Source organism: Anarrhichthys ocellatus, unplaced genomic scaffold (genome assembly GCF_004355925.1).
Source record: "Anarrhichthys ocellatus isolate YVR2014 unplaced genomic scaffold, GSC_Weel_1.0 scaffold12, whole genome shotgun sequence".
Lineage (NCBI taxonomy): Eukaryota > Metazoa > Chordata > Actinopteri > Perciformes > Anarhichadidae > Anarrhichthys > Anarrhichthys ocellatus.
In genome coordinates this window covers 3,702,171-3,723,258 of record NW_022280042.1, presented here as the reverse complement: position 1 = coordinate 3,723,258, position 21,088 = coordinate 3,702,171, and the positions used below count along the sequence as shown (strand labels likewise).

General features: G+C 42.7%; 1 protein-coding gene across 2 annotated transcripts in view; it reads right to left on the bottom strand.

The window, feature by feature from the left end:
- Window positions 1–21,088, bottom strand: part of LOC116385934 (interleukin-1 receptor accessory protein-like 1) — a 199,005-nt gene that overhangs the window by 20,405 nt on the left and 157,512 nt on the right. For both annotated transcript variants that reach the window (XM_031851711.1, XM_031851712.1), the window contains exon 7: window positions 4,880–5,012. In XM_031851711.1, coding sequence (XP_031707571.1) covers window positions 4,880–5,012 — 133 coding nt within the window. The remainder of the gene's footprint in view (window positions 1–4,879; window positions 5,013–21,088) is intronic.

The following is a 21,088-nucleotide window of genomic DNA, read 5'->3' as shown; positions in this document are numbered from 1 at the left end:
CTGGACACTTAGCAGGGTAAAACGATGGATTTTTAGCAGCGTCCTCTTTATTTTCAGTGTCTGCCTTGATTTAAATAAGCAGGATGACTGCATCAGGGGGCAGCTAACTGGATTCAAAGAAAAACGCTGACAATGCTAACAAGGCATCAGGAGGAGATGGCACCTCAAGATGTAAAGATCTCCCTTTCACACTTTTTTTTTTACACAAACTAAGCACTTTTCCACGAAACTCCTTTCTATGAAAGCCTACCTGCCATGTATGGTGAGTTACCTGAATGACCAAAGACCAGAACAACAGGAACACAATGATGGTAAACAGCTGAATCTCTCCTGCTGAGTTGCTGTGCAAAAGTAGGAATGATATATGAGCAGTCTTTTTAAGGTTACAACAATTGCAGCTATTCCAAAGCTCTGTTAAATGATGCATGGGGCTAATAGTGTGAAAAGTCGTCTGCCGTGGGGCATCTGAATATGAAAAACGGTGTAATTCTTGCTGATCAATGAAAGGACTAAACAAAGCAGATTGTGAAGTGCGGGGGAGCTAGAGACAAACTACAATACAAACACTGCTGCCATGACAATAGCTCACATTAGCTTTACAAAGCGCTGCTAATATTTTGTATCCCACATAGATAGAAATATCACACTCGCAATGAAATTTCTTTTATTGACCATTTACGATCACGAACCATTAGAGGTAATTATGTTGTAGCTACATGGACTAGCTGCTTCATAAGAACTAATTATGAAGTAGCACTTCTTTAGCTTCTGCAGGAAAGCACGGACGTTACTACCAGTGTTACGGCTCGTGTGAGTATGTATTTGAGAGGGAAATCAATCCAGCCTTTTCTCTTAAATCCTGCAAGCTTGTCAAACACTCATCCTTCTCCATTGTGCGGCCAGTCAAGCAGAGACACGGGAATCCACAAGGTTGGGATATAGATCCATGCTGATGGCTTTTTAAAGAGGTGGCACCCATGTGTGACTCAACAGAGACTGGGCTAAAACACTGTGGGTGTTGGCAAAGGAAAAAAATACAAATCTATATTTGTTTACAAAAAGACTCCATTGTACCTGTTAGGGAAAGTTTCGAGTGTACAAGTGAGGATTTGTGTGTGTGTGAGAGGAAGCTGAAGAAAGAGTGTGGAAGCAGGTGTGTATAGGAGACGATGAAAGCGGTAAACTGGTGCTGTGGAGCTGGATGGAGATGAAAATGCACTAGAAAGCCAGACCAGGGGTTCACCTAAAAACATGCATTTCAAATATACTATTCTTCTTTGAACGTGCTACAGCAGCATCCTATCATCCTCTCTATTTTATAGAGAACAAGCTCTCCGAGCAGCCTCAATGTGACACCTGAACTTTTGAACTGCGCCATGTTGTCATGCTTTGCTTTATTTCTAAACGCCTCACTGGCTGTTACCATCCCGCTGTCTGCACCTCCCCTGACTACACCCCAAAGGTAGATATGAATTAGATCACAACAGATGCTCCTGTAAAGAGGCTTGAAACGTAACATTGTATACAGTGACAGATTGCCCAATAGGCATCAGCTTGGAGTTAGCAAGCTTGTGCCACGCTGTTGCATTATTGAGTTGGACAAGTGTTCCAGTTTTGTCCGGCCAACTTTGATTTTCTGCACAGTAAACATCAGACTGTAAAATGATAGTAGTAGGTGTGCAGGGCTAATAGGCAGTGGAAGCATTGCAGGACTCTGTATGTACTCTGATTTTCCATGAAGATATCTCTATATCTGTCTGAGCATTAATTAAGAGTTACATTTTACACTTAAACTGCTGCTCAAAAGGGTGCCGCATGCCCATGCACCGGGGATTGAAACGTCTTCTGGTTTTAAACTGCAGCAGCTGTCTCTGTATTCCACGCTGTGACTTCACCTCTGAGACCCACAGAGTCTTGTTCTGCAGCCACAAAATTTTATATCAACCCGGAATCTCAGCGGTGAAACATTGTGCCAAAAGTTCCATTTCATGTATTACAGGCAGCCCTTCGGGGAATACTCCTTTGTGATTAATTTCCATTTCAAAGCCGAAAGCTCACAGAATGATGTCAGGGGGCGGGTTTGAAGTGGTGCACATTCAAAATGGGAACAAAAAAATTAAATAAATAAAAACACACAGGGAGACGGTATCACGCGGTGGCACACAACAAAAATAGGCACTTGAACAACTTGAATGTGCACGCACCGTGGGCGCCCACTGTGTGCACACTTCTGCCCCCGCACACGCACACACACACACACACACACACACACACACACACACACACACTCTTTCAAAGCAGCTCAGGGTCACAGTTTCCATCTCTTGGCTTGTTACCTCATTTGAAAGCAGGGTTTCTAACAGCATATGACGCACTTCTTTATCTTTATTGTACCACCTACCCAATGCCGCCCCCACAACCCCCACCCCCCCTAAGTATTGTAGGCTCTAATTGGCCTGGTGTCCTTCACAACAGAGAGCGATGCTGAGAGCTGGATGGAATATGCTAGAAGGCTAATAGAGACATCTCCAAATGCTAGGTCACTGACTGGGCCACTAACTCTCCTCCCAGCCTTGTCATGCTGCTTACAGTTAACCTTTTCATTTGTCGACAACAGGGGTTTGCTAGTCATACGTCGGGTCTGTCAAAGGAGTACAGTGGGGCAGGACATGAAAGGGTGTGTGAATGTGCGTATTTCAGTACAGACAGACCAGCAAAAATGTCTATCTGAACAAATAATTAGCTTAACAGGGAATTAATTATTCCTTAAAGGTGCAATGTGTAAGATAAGGGCAGAATCTTTCTTTAGAACATAAAAAATGAACTAACTACTGTATATCAAAAGATGGCTAACCTAAGCTACAGGCTGAAGACACACGTGAGGATAAAAAGAGAGTATGGTAGTCGTATGGTGTACTGTAACAGAGAACAGTTTCTTATGATTTTGTTTCCTTATTATTCAATTTCACAGTATTTTCTGAAAGCCCTGGTGACGACAGCGGTGCAAAACACACAGAATTCCACCGATTATCTGCTGCTTACATTTTTGCAACAACATCTGGGAGACGGTGGCCACGCCGCTGCACAAATACATTTAGTTACTTTATTTTAATTTGGATGCAACGCCTTTCCCACCTGGTTGTCTGTCAAGATACAGTATTCTGTATTCTGTATCTTGAGTCACTATAAGTCTCTCGGCTGTGCTCTCCATTCATCTGACAATATTCATCCTGTCAGTGTTTACGAAGTGAAATATAAAGGATAACAAATATTTGTTGTCATCTTTTCCTGACATCGTCTCACACATGTGTATTAGCAGACTGAGGAGTCCTGTATTGATGATGAGGATTGCTCATTTCCTTGAAGGAGGGGCTATCTGAAGATGAGCTCTCTAATCTACTGCCTGAAGACCAGCTCAAAATCTTCCTGTAAGACCTGAATGTAGTGTGAGCCTTAGCAAAAGCTTCGCCACTATCAGAAAACATCAACATGTCATTTGGCCAAATGCTGCATTGTCAGTAATAGTGAGTCTTGTTGCCGCGCACTGCTGTTTCAACCACAAATGAAAAATCCCAGTATTGTTTCCTGACATAAAGCTATATGCAGTGCTAACTAGTTACATGTAACAGCATAAAATGATCAAACTACAAAATATATATGATTGCAATCCGAAACACTGAGGAAAAAATATGTTATTAAACTACAGTTAGGAATCAAAATGTTGGTGACAAAGGGGCTGCTTCCGAATATATTATTTTCCGGTAAAAAGCTTCTGCAGAATATACTTATTCTGTTGCTTTTGCATCTTTTCAATGTGCAGGAAAAGAAGGCATTCTTTTGGCATTTTTCCAGACTGTGCAGGTCAGCAAAACCATTGGGACAAATTAGAGTTTAACATCAAGGATAGGATGGCTGACAAGGAGCTATCTCTACGTCCAGACGGGCTCCATTCATTTGGCAGTATTCATGTTGTTGTTTTTGTTCTGTTGTTTGAATTTGACCCATTGTGGGTGGCTATGTTGTCAGACTAAAGCGTCTTTCAATTTTGGAAATTAAACAATAGTTTCCATCTGAATCAGAAAAGGGCTCTAACATTACTGTACTGCACATCATACCCTAAAGCAAGGAGCGCTCCTCTTAAGAAAAAATAACAGTCAATTAGAGGGCATGTTGGATGCTCAACCATCCTCAGGCAGTATGTGTGCCTGGCCGCCAGGTTTTTACCTGACATTGGATTAAACAGACCTCCGTTTCCAGACATGAGTGCGAGCCAAAAGATGGAGGTCACCCGAATGGAACAGGAGGCCAATACAGACATTTAATTGGAGTTTCCATCTGCTGTGCTGCTCCGCTCTTAATGCCTCCACGTATATTTCAGTGCTAAGTTATCGCTGATCACTGATACCTGAGCTGTGCATATACTGTATACTGTGCATGATAAAGAATGCATAGCTATCCGCATTATTGAACAGCCCGTTAAGCATTCATGAATAGAATTTCAACGATAGCTTGGTGGTGAAAAGTTCCTTTTATTGTTCCGTGTGTTGATGTGTGGTCCCACAGCTGTGGTAACTGGGTTTGAATAGGTGTTTACTAGTTCAGCTCGTGGGTCCCTTGCTGCTTTTGATGAGATTAAATGTACCTCATGAATTTCTGATATGTTGCTCGACCTCTGCTGTAATATTAACAGGGATAGAAAATATGCTCGTTCAGTGGAAATAATTAACTAAGAGAATTTCTCATATTTTTGTGTCCATCTTTTTTGTTCATTCCACCAAATTGAGATACTGAGTGAACCATAGCTTTGTGTCTCACATCCTAATTGCCATTAACAATAAGGATTTGCACTCATAATCAGGTCTGGTGTTGAATGTCTTACTTGATGTCACTCTCCTGAACCCGCTCCTCGTCCAGATCCTCGATGAACTTCTCCCCCTTCATCCAGTAGATAAGTGGACTGACGTCTCCGCTGTATCCAAAGAACGCTCTGCACGTCAGGTTGAGAGGACTTCCTGTTGGAGACAAGAGACGGGATGTGAGCTGACGCCTCCATGAACCTGCATGTCTGAGTGTATGAATAACATTGTTAGGGCATCAAAAAGTTGCCACAGCACTATTTAATCAAGAGCCAGACTTATTATAAAATATGAACTGTTAAAAAGTTTTCATCGCATATTTTAAACTATTTTCCCACAATGCATGTGTAAGATACACTGAGACTAAGATGCATCTTTCTCACAACAGGTAATATGCAGAGCATGTTCATACGAAGTGCTGCAACTTCCTTTCAAATGCGATCAGCAACATAAAATAGCAGCAGGGAAAACCATAAAACAGTAACGGACGGTGCACCAAAACAGATGCAGCCATCATGCGTTTTCTATTAAAATGATTAAACATCAGCTCCAGCTACCGGATGACTACCAACATTAAAACCATTCTTTATTACCCCCAAAAGGTGGTAGAAAGGGCGACACACAGCTGCAGCATAAGATGCCTACATTGCGATACAGATTTCCCAGCGTCAGTTCAAGTGAAGTCTCAGGAAAAAACTGGTAATGCTCGACTCTGCATCAATGAGCATCAGCCCCGAACACCTAAACCTGCATGTGCTTCCTGTTATGAAACCCATTCTCTTTCCAGACTCCAGTTTTTAGCTTTCAAAAACTCCACAACAGCGTTCTCGAGTCCATCAATTCCTAAACCGTCTCTCTCTCTTCGGAGGTGCCATCTTAAACCATCCCAGACCCATTTTAAATTCCCAGACGGCCTCTTAAACTTTAAAACACTCTCTGGAACCCTTTTCCACAAAACTTCACAGCTCTGCTGTACCTCCATAAAAGCTCTTATACTCTTCAGCAGTCCCCTTCTATTTAAATTTCAATCATTGTAGTTTGCAGGAAGTACTTTTAAACACAAAAGTATGGCGCAGCTTTTAAGGACCATGATTTGCACTATTAATGGATTCATATAGCCTTCTGTATGTAAAACTTGTACTGATTTCTCCCTTTTTTTACACAGAGGCAGGAGTTTAATCGACACATTATTGGCTTTATTACACAATTTTTCAGTGTGAATGTGATGAGAAACTAAAGAGTGTTTATGCATTACAAGCAGAGGCCAGCAGTGCTGCAGTGGAATAGCCTGATTGCACACCGATTTAATAATAGCAGTTCCATTTGTTTCAATTACTGTTAAAGAGCTGCGACAAAGTGCAAGTAAAGTACCAATAGCCCACAACAAGTTAGTAAAAGTATGAAAGTATTATCAGTAAAATGTACTGGAAGTATGAAAAGAACCTACTTGATCCTTTTAGATACCAAGTAGATAAAGTAGATAAAGTAAGAGTGAGAGACAGAAGACAAACTGTCGTCCGTAAAAGATGTCTGAAAAGTAAATAAAAGTGTGGTGAGACTTAAAGGTGAAGGCCGTAAAACCACAACAACGAGCTAAAAGACTCTGAAACGTACAGGGACTGGTTCCTCCCTGCAAGCGAAACCCTTTCACATTCCTCATTTGGACCATGCTAACTTATTGATTAGTGCAGTTGAAATGAAATCTCTGTCACCCCGAAATACTTCCATATACTTTGTGTTTAAGCATTGAAAAGCACAGCTCAAATATCCTAAAATGTTGATTATTGGGAGCATTTGAAATGCATTTGTGTGGTAGTAATTGTGTTTAGGCAGTTTAGAAAATACAAGGCTGGAAGAGCACTGAAAAATGGAAGAGAAAGAGAGAAGTCAGCTATGAAGACATTTGGGGTCATTTTTCTGTACTAGCAGGCAGTGTGATGTACAGATAGGCTTCCTGGGATGATGAAGACCATGAGAACAGAGAGGTAAGAAAGTGCAGAGAAAACACATATCAACAGACAAACCCCCTGCCTTCACATCGGCAGGAGTTCTTCTCTCTGCTCGGCTCATTTTGAACACACATCCTGTCTGACTGGAGACAGATTAAAAAAAACCTTTTAAACCCGTTTTCTCTCTCTGCCTTGGATTAGAGACCTCTCATTCTTCTTTTACACTTATCACACACATGCTGCAGCCGACGGCACATCCATGAGTGTGTGGCCTGTGACAGGCTCACTGGGGGGCGGTTGAGAAAAAGAGCCACATCATCAAAGCCCGGGAATGACTCTGATCCATAAAAAAAGCCGCCGATGATCATGGGGGGGGCTCCAGCAGTCCTGCGTCCAGGAAGGCAAAAAGGTGATTCAGCATCTCTTCATTAGCACTCCTTGCTCATTGGCCCTGTGGCGAGGACTCAGAAGTCTGTGAGATGGGAGATAACTGTGGCGTATAATTGGGTACTTGCTAGTTCAAAGATAATGGGGATTTTATTTTACCAAGGCCTGCTTTAATTTGGCCCTCTAGTGTCATATAGCGTGCTCAGATGATAGCTAAAGCTTTAACAGGGAAAAGCTGGTTTGGAGAATCAAAAAAAGGCCCCGAGTTCGAGGACGGCTTTGCATTTTGTCTCACGGCTCAACAAAAATATTGTCCACAGCCGAGAATCAAGGACTAGAGTGTGTGAGCGTGTGTGTGTGAGAGAAAGAGAGACAGAGTGAATGTGTTTTTCGGGATGCTGGGATCTGTCCTGGACCACACACACACACACACACACACACACACACACACACACACACACACACACACACACACACACACTGCTATACTTCGCACTTCCACAAGGGGTCTCTGTGGTGCTACAAAGCAGGAGGGTCGGTGTGCAGGAGGAGCACATGAAGCAACAACAACAAAAAAACAAAACACACCATTTTGACAGGTGTAGGCAACGGTAAAAGGAAACACGGATCCTTTTGTGTGCCACCTTTGATGTCAAGAGGCTTCACCCATGGATCCGAACAGCATGTTGTGTTGTAGCATTGACAGCTCTGCTGCTGTGCTGACAACAGCAACGGCGTCATTCTCCAAGACTTATTCCAAGGGCCTCTTCATGCATATGGCTGCATGTTGCTCCCTTAACGACGGCATGTTCATTTGTGCCGGCTTTACTGTGAGCAGCCAAGGCTGCATGGGAAGAGGTTGTGCGCTCAGTTTGGGAAAAGCACCAACAGCCGTGCAGGGATTTGAGTGCACAGCTTCTAGCATTCAAAATCCCAACCTCTGGTCTTGGTCAGGGGGGTAAAGTGAGTCTTAATGCGATTGTCTCCTCTTTCTTATCTCCCTTCGCCTCTGGAGCATCTCTCTCAGTCGCTGTGGCTGCAGGACAGAGACGTCAGCAAAGATTCCCGTGGCTAAGCAGACAGGCTGGATGCAATGAAACCATGAAACGCCACAGAGGAGCGGAAAGATCGGGTAAGAGACACAGCGGGGAAGAGAGAGAGTCGGCATGGTGTGCATTTCTCCATCTGTGTGTATGCCATACATGTGACACGTCTATACGTGTCACATGCATGCCATGAGAGAAAGGAGGCATATGTGCATGTGTGTCAGTGTGGATGTGAGTGAGACAGAGGAATCACACACATGGGGGAGCAGATCATTCTTTGTGGAGCATTGAAAGACTTCCAACACAGATGACACAGATTTCAGATCAGTACATCCACATGCAGAGTGTGCACCAACCATGTCGAGTTAATCTACCAGCATTTCCCATTCAGATAAAACACACCAGCTCTTGAGTAGGGAAGCCTATTCCTTTTTTCCTTTTTGCGTTTAACAACCTTGAATAAATTAAGCCCTGTAGCTAGCAAGAATAAGACTTCAGAGAGGGAAGAGACCAAGCTTTTTCGGAGGTGTTTGTTTTTGTAAAGGGCATTTGCAATCTCAACAGCAATGGGGACACAAATAGCTTCCTGTTGAGTGTTTTTGGTGAGATGGGAGGCAGTCTACGAGCTGGCAATTTAAAGACATAATGCACAAGAACAGCAGACTTTCCCAATTACCGGTGTTCTGCAAGCGAGCTTGAGTTCTCTCTGCAACATTTACACCATATTAATATAAATGGAGCCCATGGCTAACTGGAAGATGTAAAACAAAGACATGCAAATCTTAAAGTTAATTATTGTGGTTGACACAAATAATCTCACCACAATAACCATTTAGTGGCTGTTGTGGACCTTTCAATCTCATAAAATGGATGAGTATGCTAAGGCCTTCACAGTCACTAGAGCTCAACCCAACTGTACAACAATAGAAGACTTTGGAGAGACGAGCTCTCCACCATCATCACCATCAAAAAAACAAATGAGGGAAGAGCATCATTCTTCTTTTGGAAGAACGATGCTCTTCCCTCCACTAGAATGTCAGATACGTGGGGAATCTAAACCAAGTGATGCTCTGCTGGAGGCCTCAACAACTTACTAAGGCACTCTATTTGGGGTTTTCATTTAATTTGTCACCATCTGTCCTCTACTACTGAGTTTTTAAAAGGTAAAATGGTATTTTTTTTTTAATTCAATCCAAAAAGGCCTTCGCCCTTTTGCTTTGGACAAGATAAACAGCATGTGCTTTTAAAGCACAGCCGAAACCTCTTCACAAAATGTCAGAATGTCATTTCTGTGACTTCTGGCATTGGTGGAAAACTCCTCTTTTCTCCCTTCAACCAGCCAAAATGATATTCACTCTACTCTCTAATTAGTCCTTCCTTTAATGCAACAATCTGGGCTCTACATAAAAGGACTTGAAGTTTGCCCTGTAGCTTGTGATCAGCAGGACAGCGAGCAACTGATCTGGACTGAGAAGAAGCCCAGGAATTAAATCAGGGGATAATATGATTGTCGATGGTGAAAGGGGATTTCCCAGATTCTTCGGGGGGCATTTGGGCAGCGTGACGCGATTCCTGAAACCATTTTTACAATCTCTGACTGACAGTGATTATTAGCTGTATCTTCTGCCCCTGCACAACATCCAGGCAGTGAGGGGTAACACAAGTGATGGAGCCCTGTAATTGCGGTGGCTGGGTACACACTCGCATCGGCATTGCCAGATTTAATTGTCTCTCTATTCAGCATTCACTTTGTTTTGTTTATCACAGACCGAACCTCTACAGTCACGGATTTTAAGTCAGCCATCGACTTTGCTGTGTTCAATATTAATTTAGCTTGCGTATGGTCAATCCCTTGTTATTCATACTTGGCATTGCACCTCATTACCGCTAAGTAGGCATACTGCTGCCGCTGTTCCCCTTAATTATTGCAGGTAAAGCAGATATCAAGAGACACAATACGATGTGCAAAACGGTTTCCTGAATTTTATAGGCATGTAAACATGTGGCAATCATAATAGTAAATGCTCAATGATGTGTTGTGAAATTAAAATGTTCTCTACTCCTTGTTATTTTTGCCGAGGACAAGCCGGGTCTAGAAATTAAATAAGGTGGTATTGTTGAATATTACAGGGCGGTGGGGAACAAACAGGCTGGGGGTTGGGTGAATAACAAGTCCACTTTGAGCCTTGTCGAACAGAGCATGACATTTGCAAAGATCAACAACCGCTCTTTGCATTGATGTTCTCATAACAACAATGCTCTTTAGCACAAAAGCAGGGCCTAATATTGCCGCCCAATCCAGAGTTCTTACCAATCATTACCAATGTAAAACCGTGTGTTGCTTATAATCTTGCATGGAAAAGTCAGTTGAATTCTCCTAATGAAAAGCTCATTAGACATTAATGAAACACTTAAAGAGTACTTCACATGACATAAGACAAATGCCACGTTGAATAGAGGAAACAACTTTATACCACAATTAGAAAAGTCATCAGATGATGATGGCAATTGCCAAGTCAACTTTGAAGCAGATGCTAGTTTTGCTAATGGTTTTGTGAGGCATTTTGAAATCTTTATATGCTCTGCCTATTGTGGCTTTATTGCTTGTTGCTGCTGCTCTGCATCAGTTATTTCTACTATTTCCTAAACAGAACCATTTGTCAGTTGGGTCGTCCATCTTATTGATCCAAATACACATAAAATTGGGCCTGCCACTTACAGCAGGCAGAGTTAAGTACAGTGGAATCTTTGTTGAAATACCAGTATTCTGAAGTGCTGATGCTGGCTTTTTCCCTGATACCAACATAATCTGAACGCCAACTGGGCTGTAGTGCAGGAAGAGGAGGGACTCCTGGTGGGGTTCGCACCGAACGACAAAGTCGTATAGAGAATCTATAAATGCAAAATGTAGTTTAGCTACCAATGGAAGCCAGAGAGGTGGGAGAAATGGGAAATGCGGTAGGGAGAGAAACTAGATTGACACATAATGAGAGATAGAAAGAGATTGATGGCACTAAATAGCAGGTCCCTTGAGACCATGCTGGATGACCTTTGAAGCATGCCCACACCCCCAACAGTCCCATTTCTTAGCTGAAGCTCCCTGTGGTTAGATGCTCCGCATGGGGCCACTACAGCAAGACTTTCAATGAAGTCTTTTCTTAACTCTTGTCCAGGGGTTCTGAAGTATTCTCTTCCTCCACATGGCACAAGCCTTAATGTACTTCATGTACATGACTGCAAACTAAATCTTTAAAGTTTTACGTTTAAATCTCTGTCCAGCTTTGGCCATGTTCACTATAATGTTAATACCAAAATGTAATGATTCATAGAAGTTGCAGAATATACGGAATGCTATTTCTGGGGTTGTGCCTTTATTAGTAAGTCCGCAGCGGAAAGATGAGAGGGAAAGAGATGGAACAAAGATCCCGAGATGTGGACAAAAAGATGCTGTGGTTCATGGTCAGTGTCTGCTCAATCATCTTTGCATGTCATGCAGGTCATATAGACCGCAAACCATCGGCCTATTATTGGTCAGGGTTTCAACATGAAGTCTCTGTGTCTCCACTACTATGGTAAGGCTTTCCGCAAGAGTTTGCAATCTGGCGGCTGGGATTTGCTCCAATTCAACCGTAAAAAGCTTTAGTGAGGTCGGGCACAATGGCTCATAGTCAGCATCCCGAAACGATTCCCAGCAATACACATTGGAAAACATGGCTTTGAGCAGGAAAGGGCCTTCCCCAAACTGTTAAGAACACTATTGTCTGATATATTATTGTTGAGTGGCACAAGACTCAACACTTCACCAGACCAAATGTACACATAAGTATGTGAGCCGGATTATTCATCCATACCATATATCAGTCTGTCCATTGTCCCTTGGCTGTATGTTCACATGTTCAGGGTTCTCCAAAGCATTGATTGGAGGCACCTTATTGCAGCAGAGTGGCCCTTGTCTCCTAAGCCATCAGTGAAAAGAATCTAGTTCATAAATGGTCCAGTGGAGCAAACTCACCAGCCAAGATCAAGACAGCTCACTGTGCTCAGTGAGCGAGAGAGAGAACGAGACGGAGAGAGAGAGAGAGAGTCAGAGAAAGAGTGGCGAGCAAGGGAGCACTGCTGTATCCATACCCTCTCCTGGGGAGTCCATGTAATGAAAACAGGACACAGCAGAGTGGTTGGGACCGTAGGTGCTTTTCCCAGCGTTTCAGGAGGCACGGTGTTTGATATCTGCAGCGCACGTGAGACGAATGAAAAGGGAAGTCCGGGGGGCAACTTAACTGAGGCGGCGACGTGAAGGGAATGAGTGGAAGAGGAAGAGCAGGAGGAAAAGCTGTTGTAACTTATCACCTTAAATCTAGCTGTAGAACGAGGGGAGGGAGGGAGGAGGTGTTAGTGGGTTGGGAAATTATTGCATCACATTTCTCCAGAGGGATGGTGGGAAAAGTAAAGAACCAGGTTTACATGGTGTGACTGAGGCACTCCATGTACCGAGATGTTCTCTCAAAAACACATGCCGATCTGAGACGTAGATGATTACCACATTTGTCTTGAAATCATGTTGTCTGTTCCAGACAGGTGGGAAAGAGTCTTGTTTACCTTCAAGCCAAGTTAAGGTATAGAGCTGCAAATGATTATTGAAAATATTGATTGAAGCTGCACTAATAACTTTCATGATTTGGGAGAATAAGATGTGCAATGTGAAATGTGCAGTGGACAGACAACATAAGCAACCAGCTGGTGAACAGCTGGTGAAGTCAGACATAGGAAGAAAAAGACCAAAATCTTTTTCTTCGGAGTTGGCAGAGACCAAAAAAAATGCAAAAACTATTATTGGATATACGTACATTTTTCAGGTGGCACATGATGTGTGCATGCTAATGTTTCTCCATGTGTGCTGGATGTGTAAATAAACTATGTTCATCGTGGCAAGTTTATGAACTAACTAACGATATTTTATATAATTGATTCATTGTTTATTCTATAAAACAGTGAAAATACCAACCACAAGTTTGATGTCCGGCAGGCTATTTTTGGCATGTTTGCTTTAGAAACGACAAATAATCTATGAGATGTGTTGATTACTGTTCTGTCGACTGGCTAATCACTTCTGGACTTAATACTATTTGAACTGTAAAGTGTCATTTACAGGTACAGCTGCTAATGATAGTTGGCAGACAAAATTGTCAAACACCAATAACAGTATAATCAGCTGTCACATGGTACTACTCCATTTATCTGTTTCTCTTTTCATTGTTCATTCTTCTTCGTTTTCCATCTCCACACATCCCATCCCTCCCCTCCCCTCTCCTTTGTCTTCTGCCTCACGCCTTCCTACTCTCTCATGCCTTGCAGCTTGGGAGTGCTTTGTGCATAAACAGGTATCTATAACGAGTGCCAAATCCGGACAGGGACAAACAATAGGACTGTGTGACAGAGGGGGCCGGGAGGAATAAGAGAGACTCTGCAGGAAGAACGCTGAGGGAAAGGTTAGAGCAGCCATCATCTACACAGCGTCCTGCTGCTTTCTCCCTCTCTGTCATGTTCACAGAGAAACACTGAGATCTCGGCCTTTGTGTGTGTGTGTGTGTGTGTGTGTGTGTGTGTGTACGAGCGTTCTGGTGCATAGGCATGATAATTGGTGTGATTTGTATTACCTATGCTTCTGTCCGTCCAATTTGCATGAACATATGGAGGTAAATAAATTCATGTTCATATGTTCCAAGAGGGCATTGGGGGTCGTTTGGGTACAACTGTCACGCTCAAACCCTCCATGTACCCATCTGGATAAATTAGCACAGGATTGACACAGCAATCATCTGGGGACGACAAAATGTCACCACGATAGGAAATATCTGCGATGAAAAAGGCGAGGAGAATTCCCCTCGGGGGCGCCGACATGACTGGTGGAATGGTGCATTTGCAAAATAAAAGTTTTCAGTGTTGTAAGGTTAGGAAGGTCATCAGGCCGCTGTCACTGAATAGTTCGTCATCTTGTGAACGGCAAACTAGAGCAAATAACCTTTGGGGCATTCTCTCCAATGACCTGATATATAGATAAATCACATTTAACGCCAGTCATACAGAATAAACCCTCGGAGTCCCTAGCTCACTCTCTGATTATATTCAGACATACTTCTCAGCATGCACTGTGGATAATCAAATTGATTTGCTCGTTCCCACCCACGACTCCTTGCTGCAGTATATTTTCCTTACTGAGCACTCCGGTGGTCTGACCATACTCCTGCAAGGTTTGTGCAGCAAGGAGTGGATGTAGATGTCAGAGACAGGATGTGAACTACACACAGATAGTGAAATAAAGCATTTGACCAATTTCAGAAATGACCCTAATTTCTTGCATTCTTGTTTCATCAGACAATATGTGCAGAAATGGTTTGATTGTCACTGAAGGAAGTAGTGCTGCACTGAGCCCGACGTGACTCCATCTAATTTAAAGTTCTTTATCAGGGCAAGCATCTTGGTAATCCAAGGCTGCTTCCTCTCTGATCCTCCATGGCAAACTGAGTACACACAAGACACAAGAACCTGTGGTGTCCCGATGTCTGTGAGTTCACCACTACCCAGCTGTCGCTTTATTATCCCCGCTCTTTTCTTCTAAAGGTGACATTTTTCTAAGTGTTCAATCCCTCTTACCCACAGCGCAGCAGTTTGGGACCTATTTAGCTTTATAGTTCCGCTTTACAGTAGGTGTGCGCTGAATTTAGAATTCACATAAGAAATGGCACGTCTTGGAACTGCCGGCCACTTAAACTCCCTTGCCATCCATTTAATTAAAAACAATACAATAAATTATAAGCAATTCTATCAAGAGGTGGGAGGGAGGGAGAATAGGAGGTAACTGGAGGCAAGGTAAATTATGACCTTAGGCTGGAAAACATTTTAAAGAGGTGGATATCATCGTGTGTGCATACATTTAAGAGTGCAAATGCTGATGTGTCAATCTTGCACCGTTCCTTGAATGCAACAGTGGGGGGGGATGTTTCATGCAGTAAATACCACAAAAATGCAAATTTTTAACCAACAACACAACAACGTGATCCACAATCATCACCAAAAACCCTTTATCCCCGTTTGCAGCTACCACATTTCAACACTGAAACAGACTGACAAACATCTGTTATAATCTGTAAACCAGCAGGCACATTGGGAGCTTTTGGGCTTATTTGCTTCATCCACTGTTAGACTAGTAGCTTCTCTACTGTAGAGACTTAGGCGGCGCTCCCAAATCCACCATGTGATCGGTGCTCAGTGATAATCCACAGAATACCACGAATACTGTATCAGCAGGATTTCTAATCAAATCTGAACTAATACAACAAAATCAGACGCTCTGTTGAAACCCATATAACCAGTTCACATGAAGCTTTGAGGACAAAATGAAAAGAGTGAAAATCTCTGTCTGCAAGTTTTGTATGTGTGACTAAAGGAGTAAGGACTACACCTTTACACACCCTGGGGCTACGGAAGTTTTGAAGGTTTTCCGCACCCCCTGTCATTGACAGATAAAAGGAGTGCCCTCCTAATCAGTAACCAGAATATGAAACTCATCAATATAAGCCAGTTCTAGGGCTGTATGCCGTGGCTTCAGCCTCAGTACTGTAGCCGTTGTTTGCACTGTTTGCTGCTAGTCACCGGCTCAGCTATCGCAATGTTGAGAGCCATTTGGAGACAATGCCTCAATCCTAGATTTATTCTGAATTCTGTATAGAGCTCCTTTAAATAAAGGACGTTGCCAAAATGAAATACTGAGTTAAAGTTTCCTGATATCCAGAAGTAAACGAACCTAGTAATCCAGCCAAGCATTTCATTGGTCTGTTATTTGTCAATCTTGACTTGCATCCTTGTGCAACTTGTGTGTAGCACAGGGGGGCGGCGACATTCACAAGCAGCATACCGATGAGTTCCCAGCATGCCCCGGATTAAATTACACTCCCTATTCTCTTTCTTTCCCTTGGCTTGTCTTTCAGTCAATCTTGCCTGTTGCTCCTCCTAGAGCTTGATTGTCTCTCTGCAGGTAAACAACTCAGCTCCTCTGCAGAGTGATGCTTCTGACTGGCTGCTGCCACAGCATTTGAATTCCTGATGACCTAAGAGCCTGAATCAGATGCTCTATCATGTGTGTTCCTCACCCTATTCAATACAGTATATGCTTTATGGTGTCTTGCCCCGTTTCGTGGCCAATAATTCTAAATGAGAACTATATTCATCTAAATAATATTATATCCAGCAGTCAATGGAGTACAGTACAGTAACTGCCAATTCTGACAGGATGAAAGACTGGCAGTACATGCTCCTGTTATTTGTTCATCATACCATTTCTGGGCACCACTCTGGCATTTATTTTCATTTTGTTCATCTCTGTGCTGGAAACTTTAAATATGAAATAATTAAAACATGATGAAATAAATTGCCATATGAATAAATACATACGCTATTTAATATGACCATACATTCGAGATACATTTAGAACTCAGCTACTTATTCAAAAAAGTTATATTAATGTTATATTATGTTGCTTTTTTAAAATTGAATTCTAGTATGATTTCAAAAAGTGCTTTTTCCTCATGTTTTTTTTAGTCTTTTTTTAATAAAATACTGTATCATTTTGCAGTGCTGAAGAATAAGAATGCTGCAGAATAGTCATGTACCTTTAGATCTGTTACTTATTCAGTCTCTCGTTCAACCTCCCAAACCAGAGTTTTCTGCCAAACATTCAATGTTGTGTATTGTGTGTTTTATAAATTACAATGGTTTTCCCAATCCCTGAATCTACTTATCATGCAAGCTATTTACTTAAACGCGCGTCACATAGCAGCGGACTGGATGAGGGTCAAAAATGAGGATGTCATGTTTCCAACACTGCTAATTGGAGGTGGAGCCAATAAATACCTGAGACTACTGCAGAGTCATTTGTCCTGGGAATGAATGCCAATTGTAATCTTTCCTACTAAAGACAAAAGACAAATGTTGGCTTTTTAGGTTTTCAAGTGAGAAAGGGTCCCAAAGATGTTATTGTCAATCATCATTTCACGGGAAGACTAAAAACAAAAGCTTTGACCTGCTGTTGGCACTAAATAAAAGGTCAGGGGACCGATAGTCAGTAGAAGTAATCCCTTGGACACCATGAATGTCGTACAACATTTTTTGGCAACAGATTCATTCGTTTTTGGGACAGTTTAGATTGAAACAAAGGGGTTTACCAACCGACCGGTTTGCCATCACTCGAGCTGGTGTGGATGATACAAAAAGACTTTGCTCTATGAGTGAAAGAAGGACTGACGTGCAGAGCCCTGCTGAGTTTCTTCTCGCACTGCAACGTGGGATACCGAGAGCCTATTTGGAATCGGTGCTGGGCACCGACAGGCAAGATGCTGTTCTGAATGCCGATCGGCTCGGAGTGGGGCAGGACACCAGGTCTAGGTCAAGCGCTTTCAGAGGTGAAGCGTGGCGGGGCCGATTGACCCGGAGATTGTGGGAGTGGAGACCGAGATGAGGTGGAGTCAGAGCACAGGAGGAAAGCAAGTGGGTACAGCTGCTCTAGTGGCTCTTCTGTGGTAATTTTTGGAAATGGAGCGGGATGCATAGAGAACATGAGTCACCCCTTGCATGACTCACCGCTTCAGGGGCTGATTGCAGTCAGGGCTTAATTTCAGCATTATTTAATCAGGAGATTAGATTTTTGTGAAATTGTTTAGTTTGTAAATTGTCAAAATTATGAGAAATGCCCATCACAAAGTGATGTTTCTTGTGTTGCCTAATCAATGATATCCAGCTTAATATGCTATTGAACATAAAGAATCAAACTGTGAAGCTGTATGCAACCAGCAAATGTTCGGCATTTTTGATTTAAAATTGAATTTAAACAATAAATTATCAAAATAGTTGCAGAGTAATTTTGACTAACTGAGTAATACACAAATTGTTTCAGCACTAATTGCAGCGTGAAGGGTGCATTTGTCTTGCTTATATTAGCAAAGTAAAGCAAAGTATTATAAATTTAAAACTTCTAGAAACACCCCAAAGCTTAAAATGTAAGCTTTGGGGTTACATGCTGTGAGTGTAGAAGATGTTTAGAAAAAAGCCCGCCAACACCCAATATGTTACAATGCTGGCATGGACTTTGACCATACAATGCTATGAGCATTTATGCGCTGCATTTAAAAAGAAGAGGTACCTTTGAAGACATCAAAAGGACAATGAACAAGCATTGGAATCAAGAGGCTAAACTAGCAGGGTGAAGGCCTGAGCCGCATTGCCGTGCGGCCGGGGGTGGGGGTTAATGTGAGGCTGGGTAGTGAGGCAGTAATGACAGAGCTCATGGGGAATTATTGGGGAGATTTGGAGAAAATCTGCTGGCAGCAGTTTCCCTGTCGTTTTTATGAGCTTGGATGTTCACTTTGCTGCCGGCTGCCTTAATATGACGAGGCTACGTCTCGCTTGTGTTTTTTACACATAAGCTCGTTGGTGATTCAACTGTAGAGATACACGGGGAGAAAAGACGTCACTGTTGTTATGTAAGACATTATGATACTGTACTTTCCCTGTACAGTCCATCATTCGCTTGTCCCCTTTTGAAGGAGTTCAAAGGTCAGATACAAGGATTCGCTTTTTGCTAAAAGGCACTTTGGCGGTTTGAATTCTCAATCTTAGGACACGGTGTCATTATGTAGTCTCCCTGCTTTGTTTCTAGGCCACACAGCACCATCTCTTTGTGTGTATGTGTGGAGAGGAACGGTATCTGAACCAACCCATAGCACCCCATGGGATGCATAGACACATCAAAGCATCCCCCCGGCAACATGCTATATATGCACCTAAGCGCATGTTCTCTATCTCCCTCTCACACTCACAGTCTCTGTCCAGGCCCACAGGCTGTCTGCTGTTTAGTATGGAAAGGACTAAGAGGTGGCCGACGCTGAATATGAAGAGACGAGTGCTGACAGCATAATTCTCACTGCTAATTGTAAAGCATCATGGTCAAAAAAAATGGAGGTTCAAAAAAGCTGCTGATTGGCAGCAGGGCAACCAGGTGGGAATGTTTCTGAAATCATATTCAGGACCTGCTGATTTGCTTAAACATCCCTTTGCAGGAAAGTCAATAGTTTCGGATGGAGACGCACGCTGGAGCTTAATTACTAAGTATTGTATCTTGCTGAGCCCTTGAAATGAAATTTGTTTCATTCAAAGCAAAGCAAATCAAACACTGAGTGCAGTGAATCATTAGCTGCATGCAAAGACAGAGTACATGTGCAGCGTCTTATTTTGCAGCTTATAGCATCGCTGAGTTTCAATCAACATCGGCTTTGGGTTCCGATCCTGTGGAGTCAGTATGAGTAAGTGCAGATGGAAAGATGGTGAACAGTAAAGAGTATAGAAGACAGTTTCAGGTGGATCATGTATTCTCTATTCACAGACATTCAATAACTTCATATGGAACTCCTAACCCTAACAAAAAAACTTTGAGGGATCAACAAGTGTCAACAAGTGTTACTGCATGAATCTTGACATAATGCAGCTCTGACAATGGTGGTGGTGGATGCTCTAGGGCCTGCCCAAAAGACTAGCTATTTTTGAATACATAGAGGCAACAGTGTGTGAGTGTGTGTGGCTACATAGAGTCAAACTGGCGTGCCAAGAGCAGAACTGGCCCCCAGCATCGGCCCAGCAGCCACAGTGTTCAGGCCTTGGTCCAGCCGCTCTGGACTGACTTCTTAAGGACCCTCACCAACGTCTCGGATGGCGTGTGTTTGTGGGGCTGCCTCCACATTTACATGCATCTTGCCAATGTCTGGGTCTTTCTGACACTCTGTAGGGTGCTGTCGGGTGCAACCGTGCGACAGAAAAAATGACTGTTGAATCACACTGAAAGAGGTTTCCTACTGGATTCGAACAAGCAGCAGTTGCAGGGAGGAAGTCTCCCGCTGTGACAAGTCTTTTTTTGTGTTGATTTCACAACCGACGTTTGCCTCTGCATGCTGTGAGTGTAGAAGACGTGAATAACTGGATTCCAGTAGATCAAAAACACAACTGTGTATTTACTTCACCTTTTCTCTGGCGAACTGAAACATCTACATTTTCAGGAGTTGTTCTTTAGGTATTAATTACATTGAAAGAGATTAATAACAGAAGGTTTACTTCTAATGTTGCCATTCCATATTTATATATTGGAAACAGATTTGAGTTTCCCACTCAGTCAAGCAGATTCAGTTATTCCCTCTCCACTACGGAGGGTATTTCCCTATTCGGAGGTAAAGCCACTGAGGGACATTCTCTGGTCAAAGTCTTTGAGAATGTGATGTTCGAGGAATAAGAAATAGAAACAGAGAGGTGCCATACCTTGAGGGACAGAACTATTGAAGCAGGTAACGAATTAACCTGCTTCCTAAAACATCAGCTAGCACAGCTGGAGCATAATGGAGTGCAACAAAAAAAAAAAAGAAAGAGAGTCACTTATCAGATCAGTCTCGCCTACCGATGTTGTTGGCGTAAATACCAGAAGCTATTAACGTCCAACTCGTTATGAAAGAAGACAAATAACTCTTTGATGAACAGAAAGAAAGGGAGGGATGATTATTAAAAAGGTTTGCAGACCTTTTTTAGATGCAAATGAGAAATGAGTCACAGAAACATGGTGCCGTGAGTCAAGCCCACATTGTGGTCTATCTGAATGGGTTAGTGCATGTCTGCTGACGCATAACGGTCCACCTGACCTGACAGGGACCTTGGATGAAGGTCTGACACAGCTCGACTTTTCCCTAAATGAGTTCTTGACCAGGGTTGCCACGGGAACCTGATCATTTTTAATTGTGTTTCCAAAAATATTAGAGAGGGG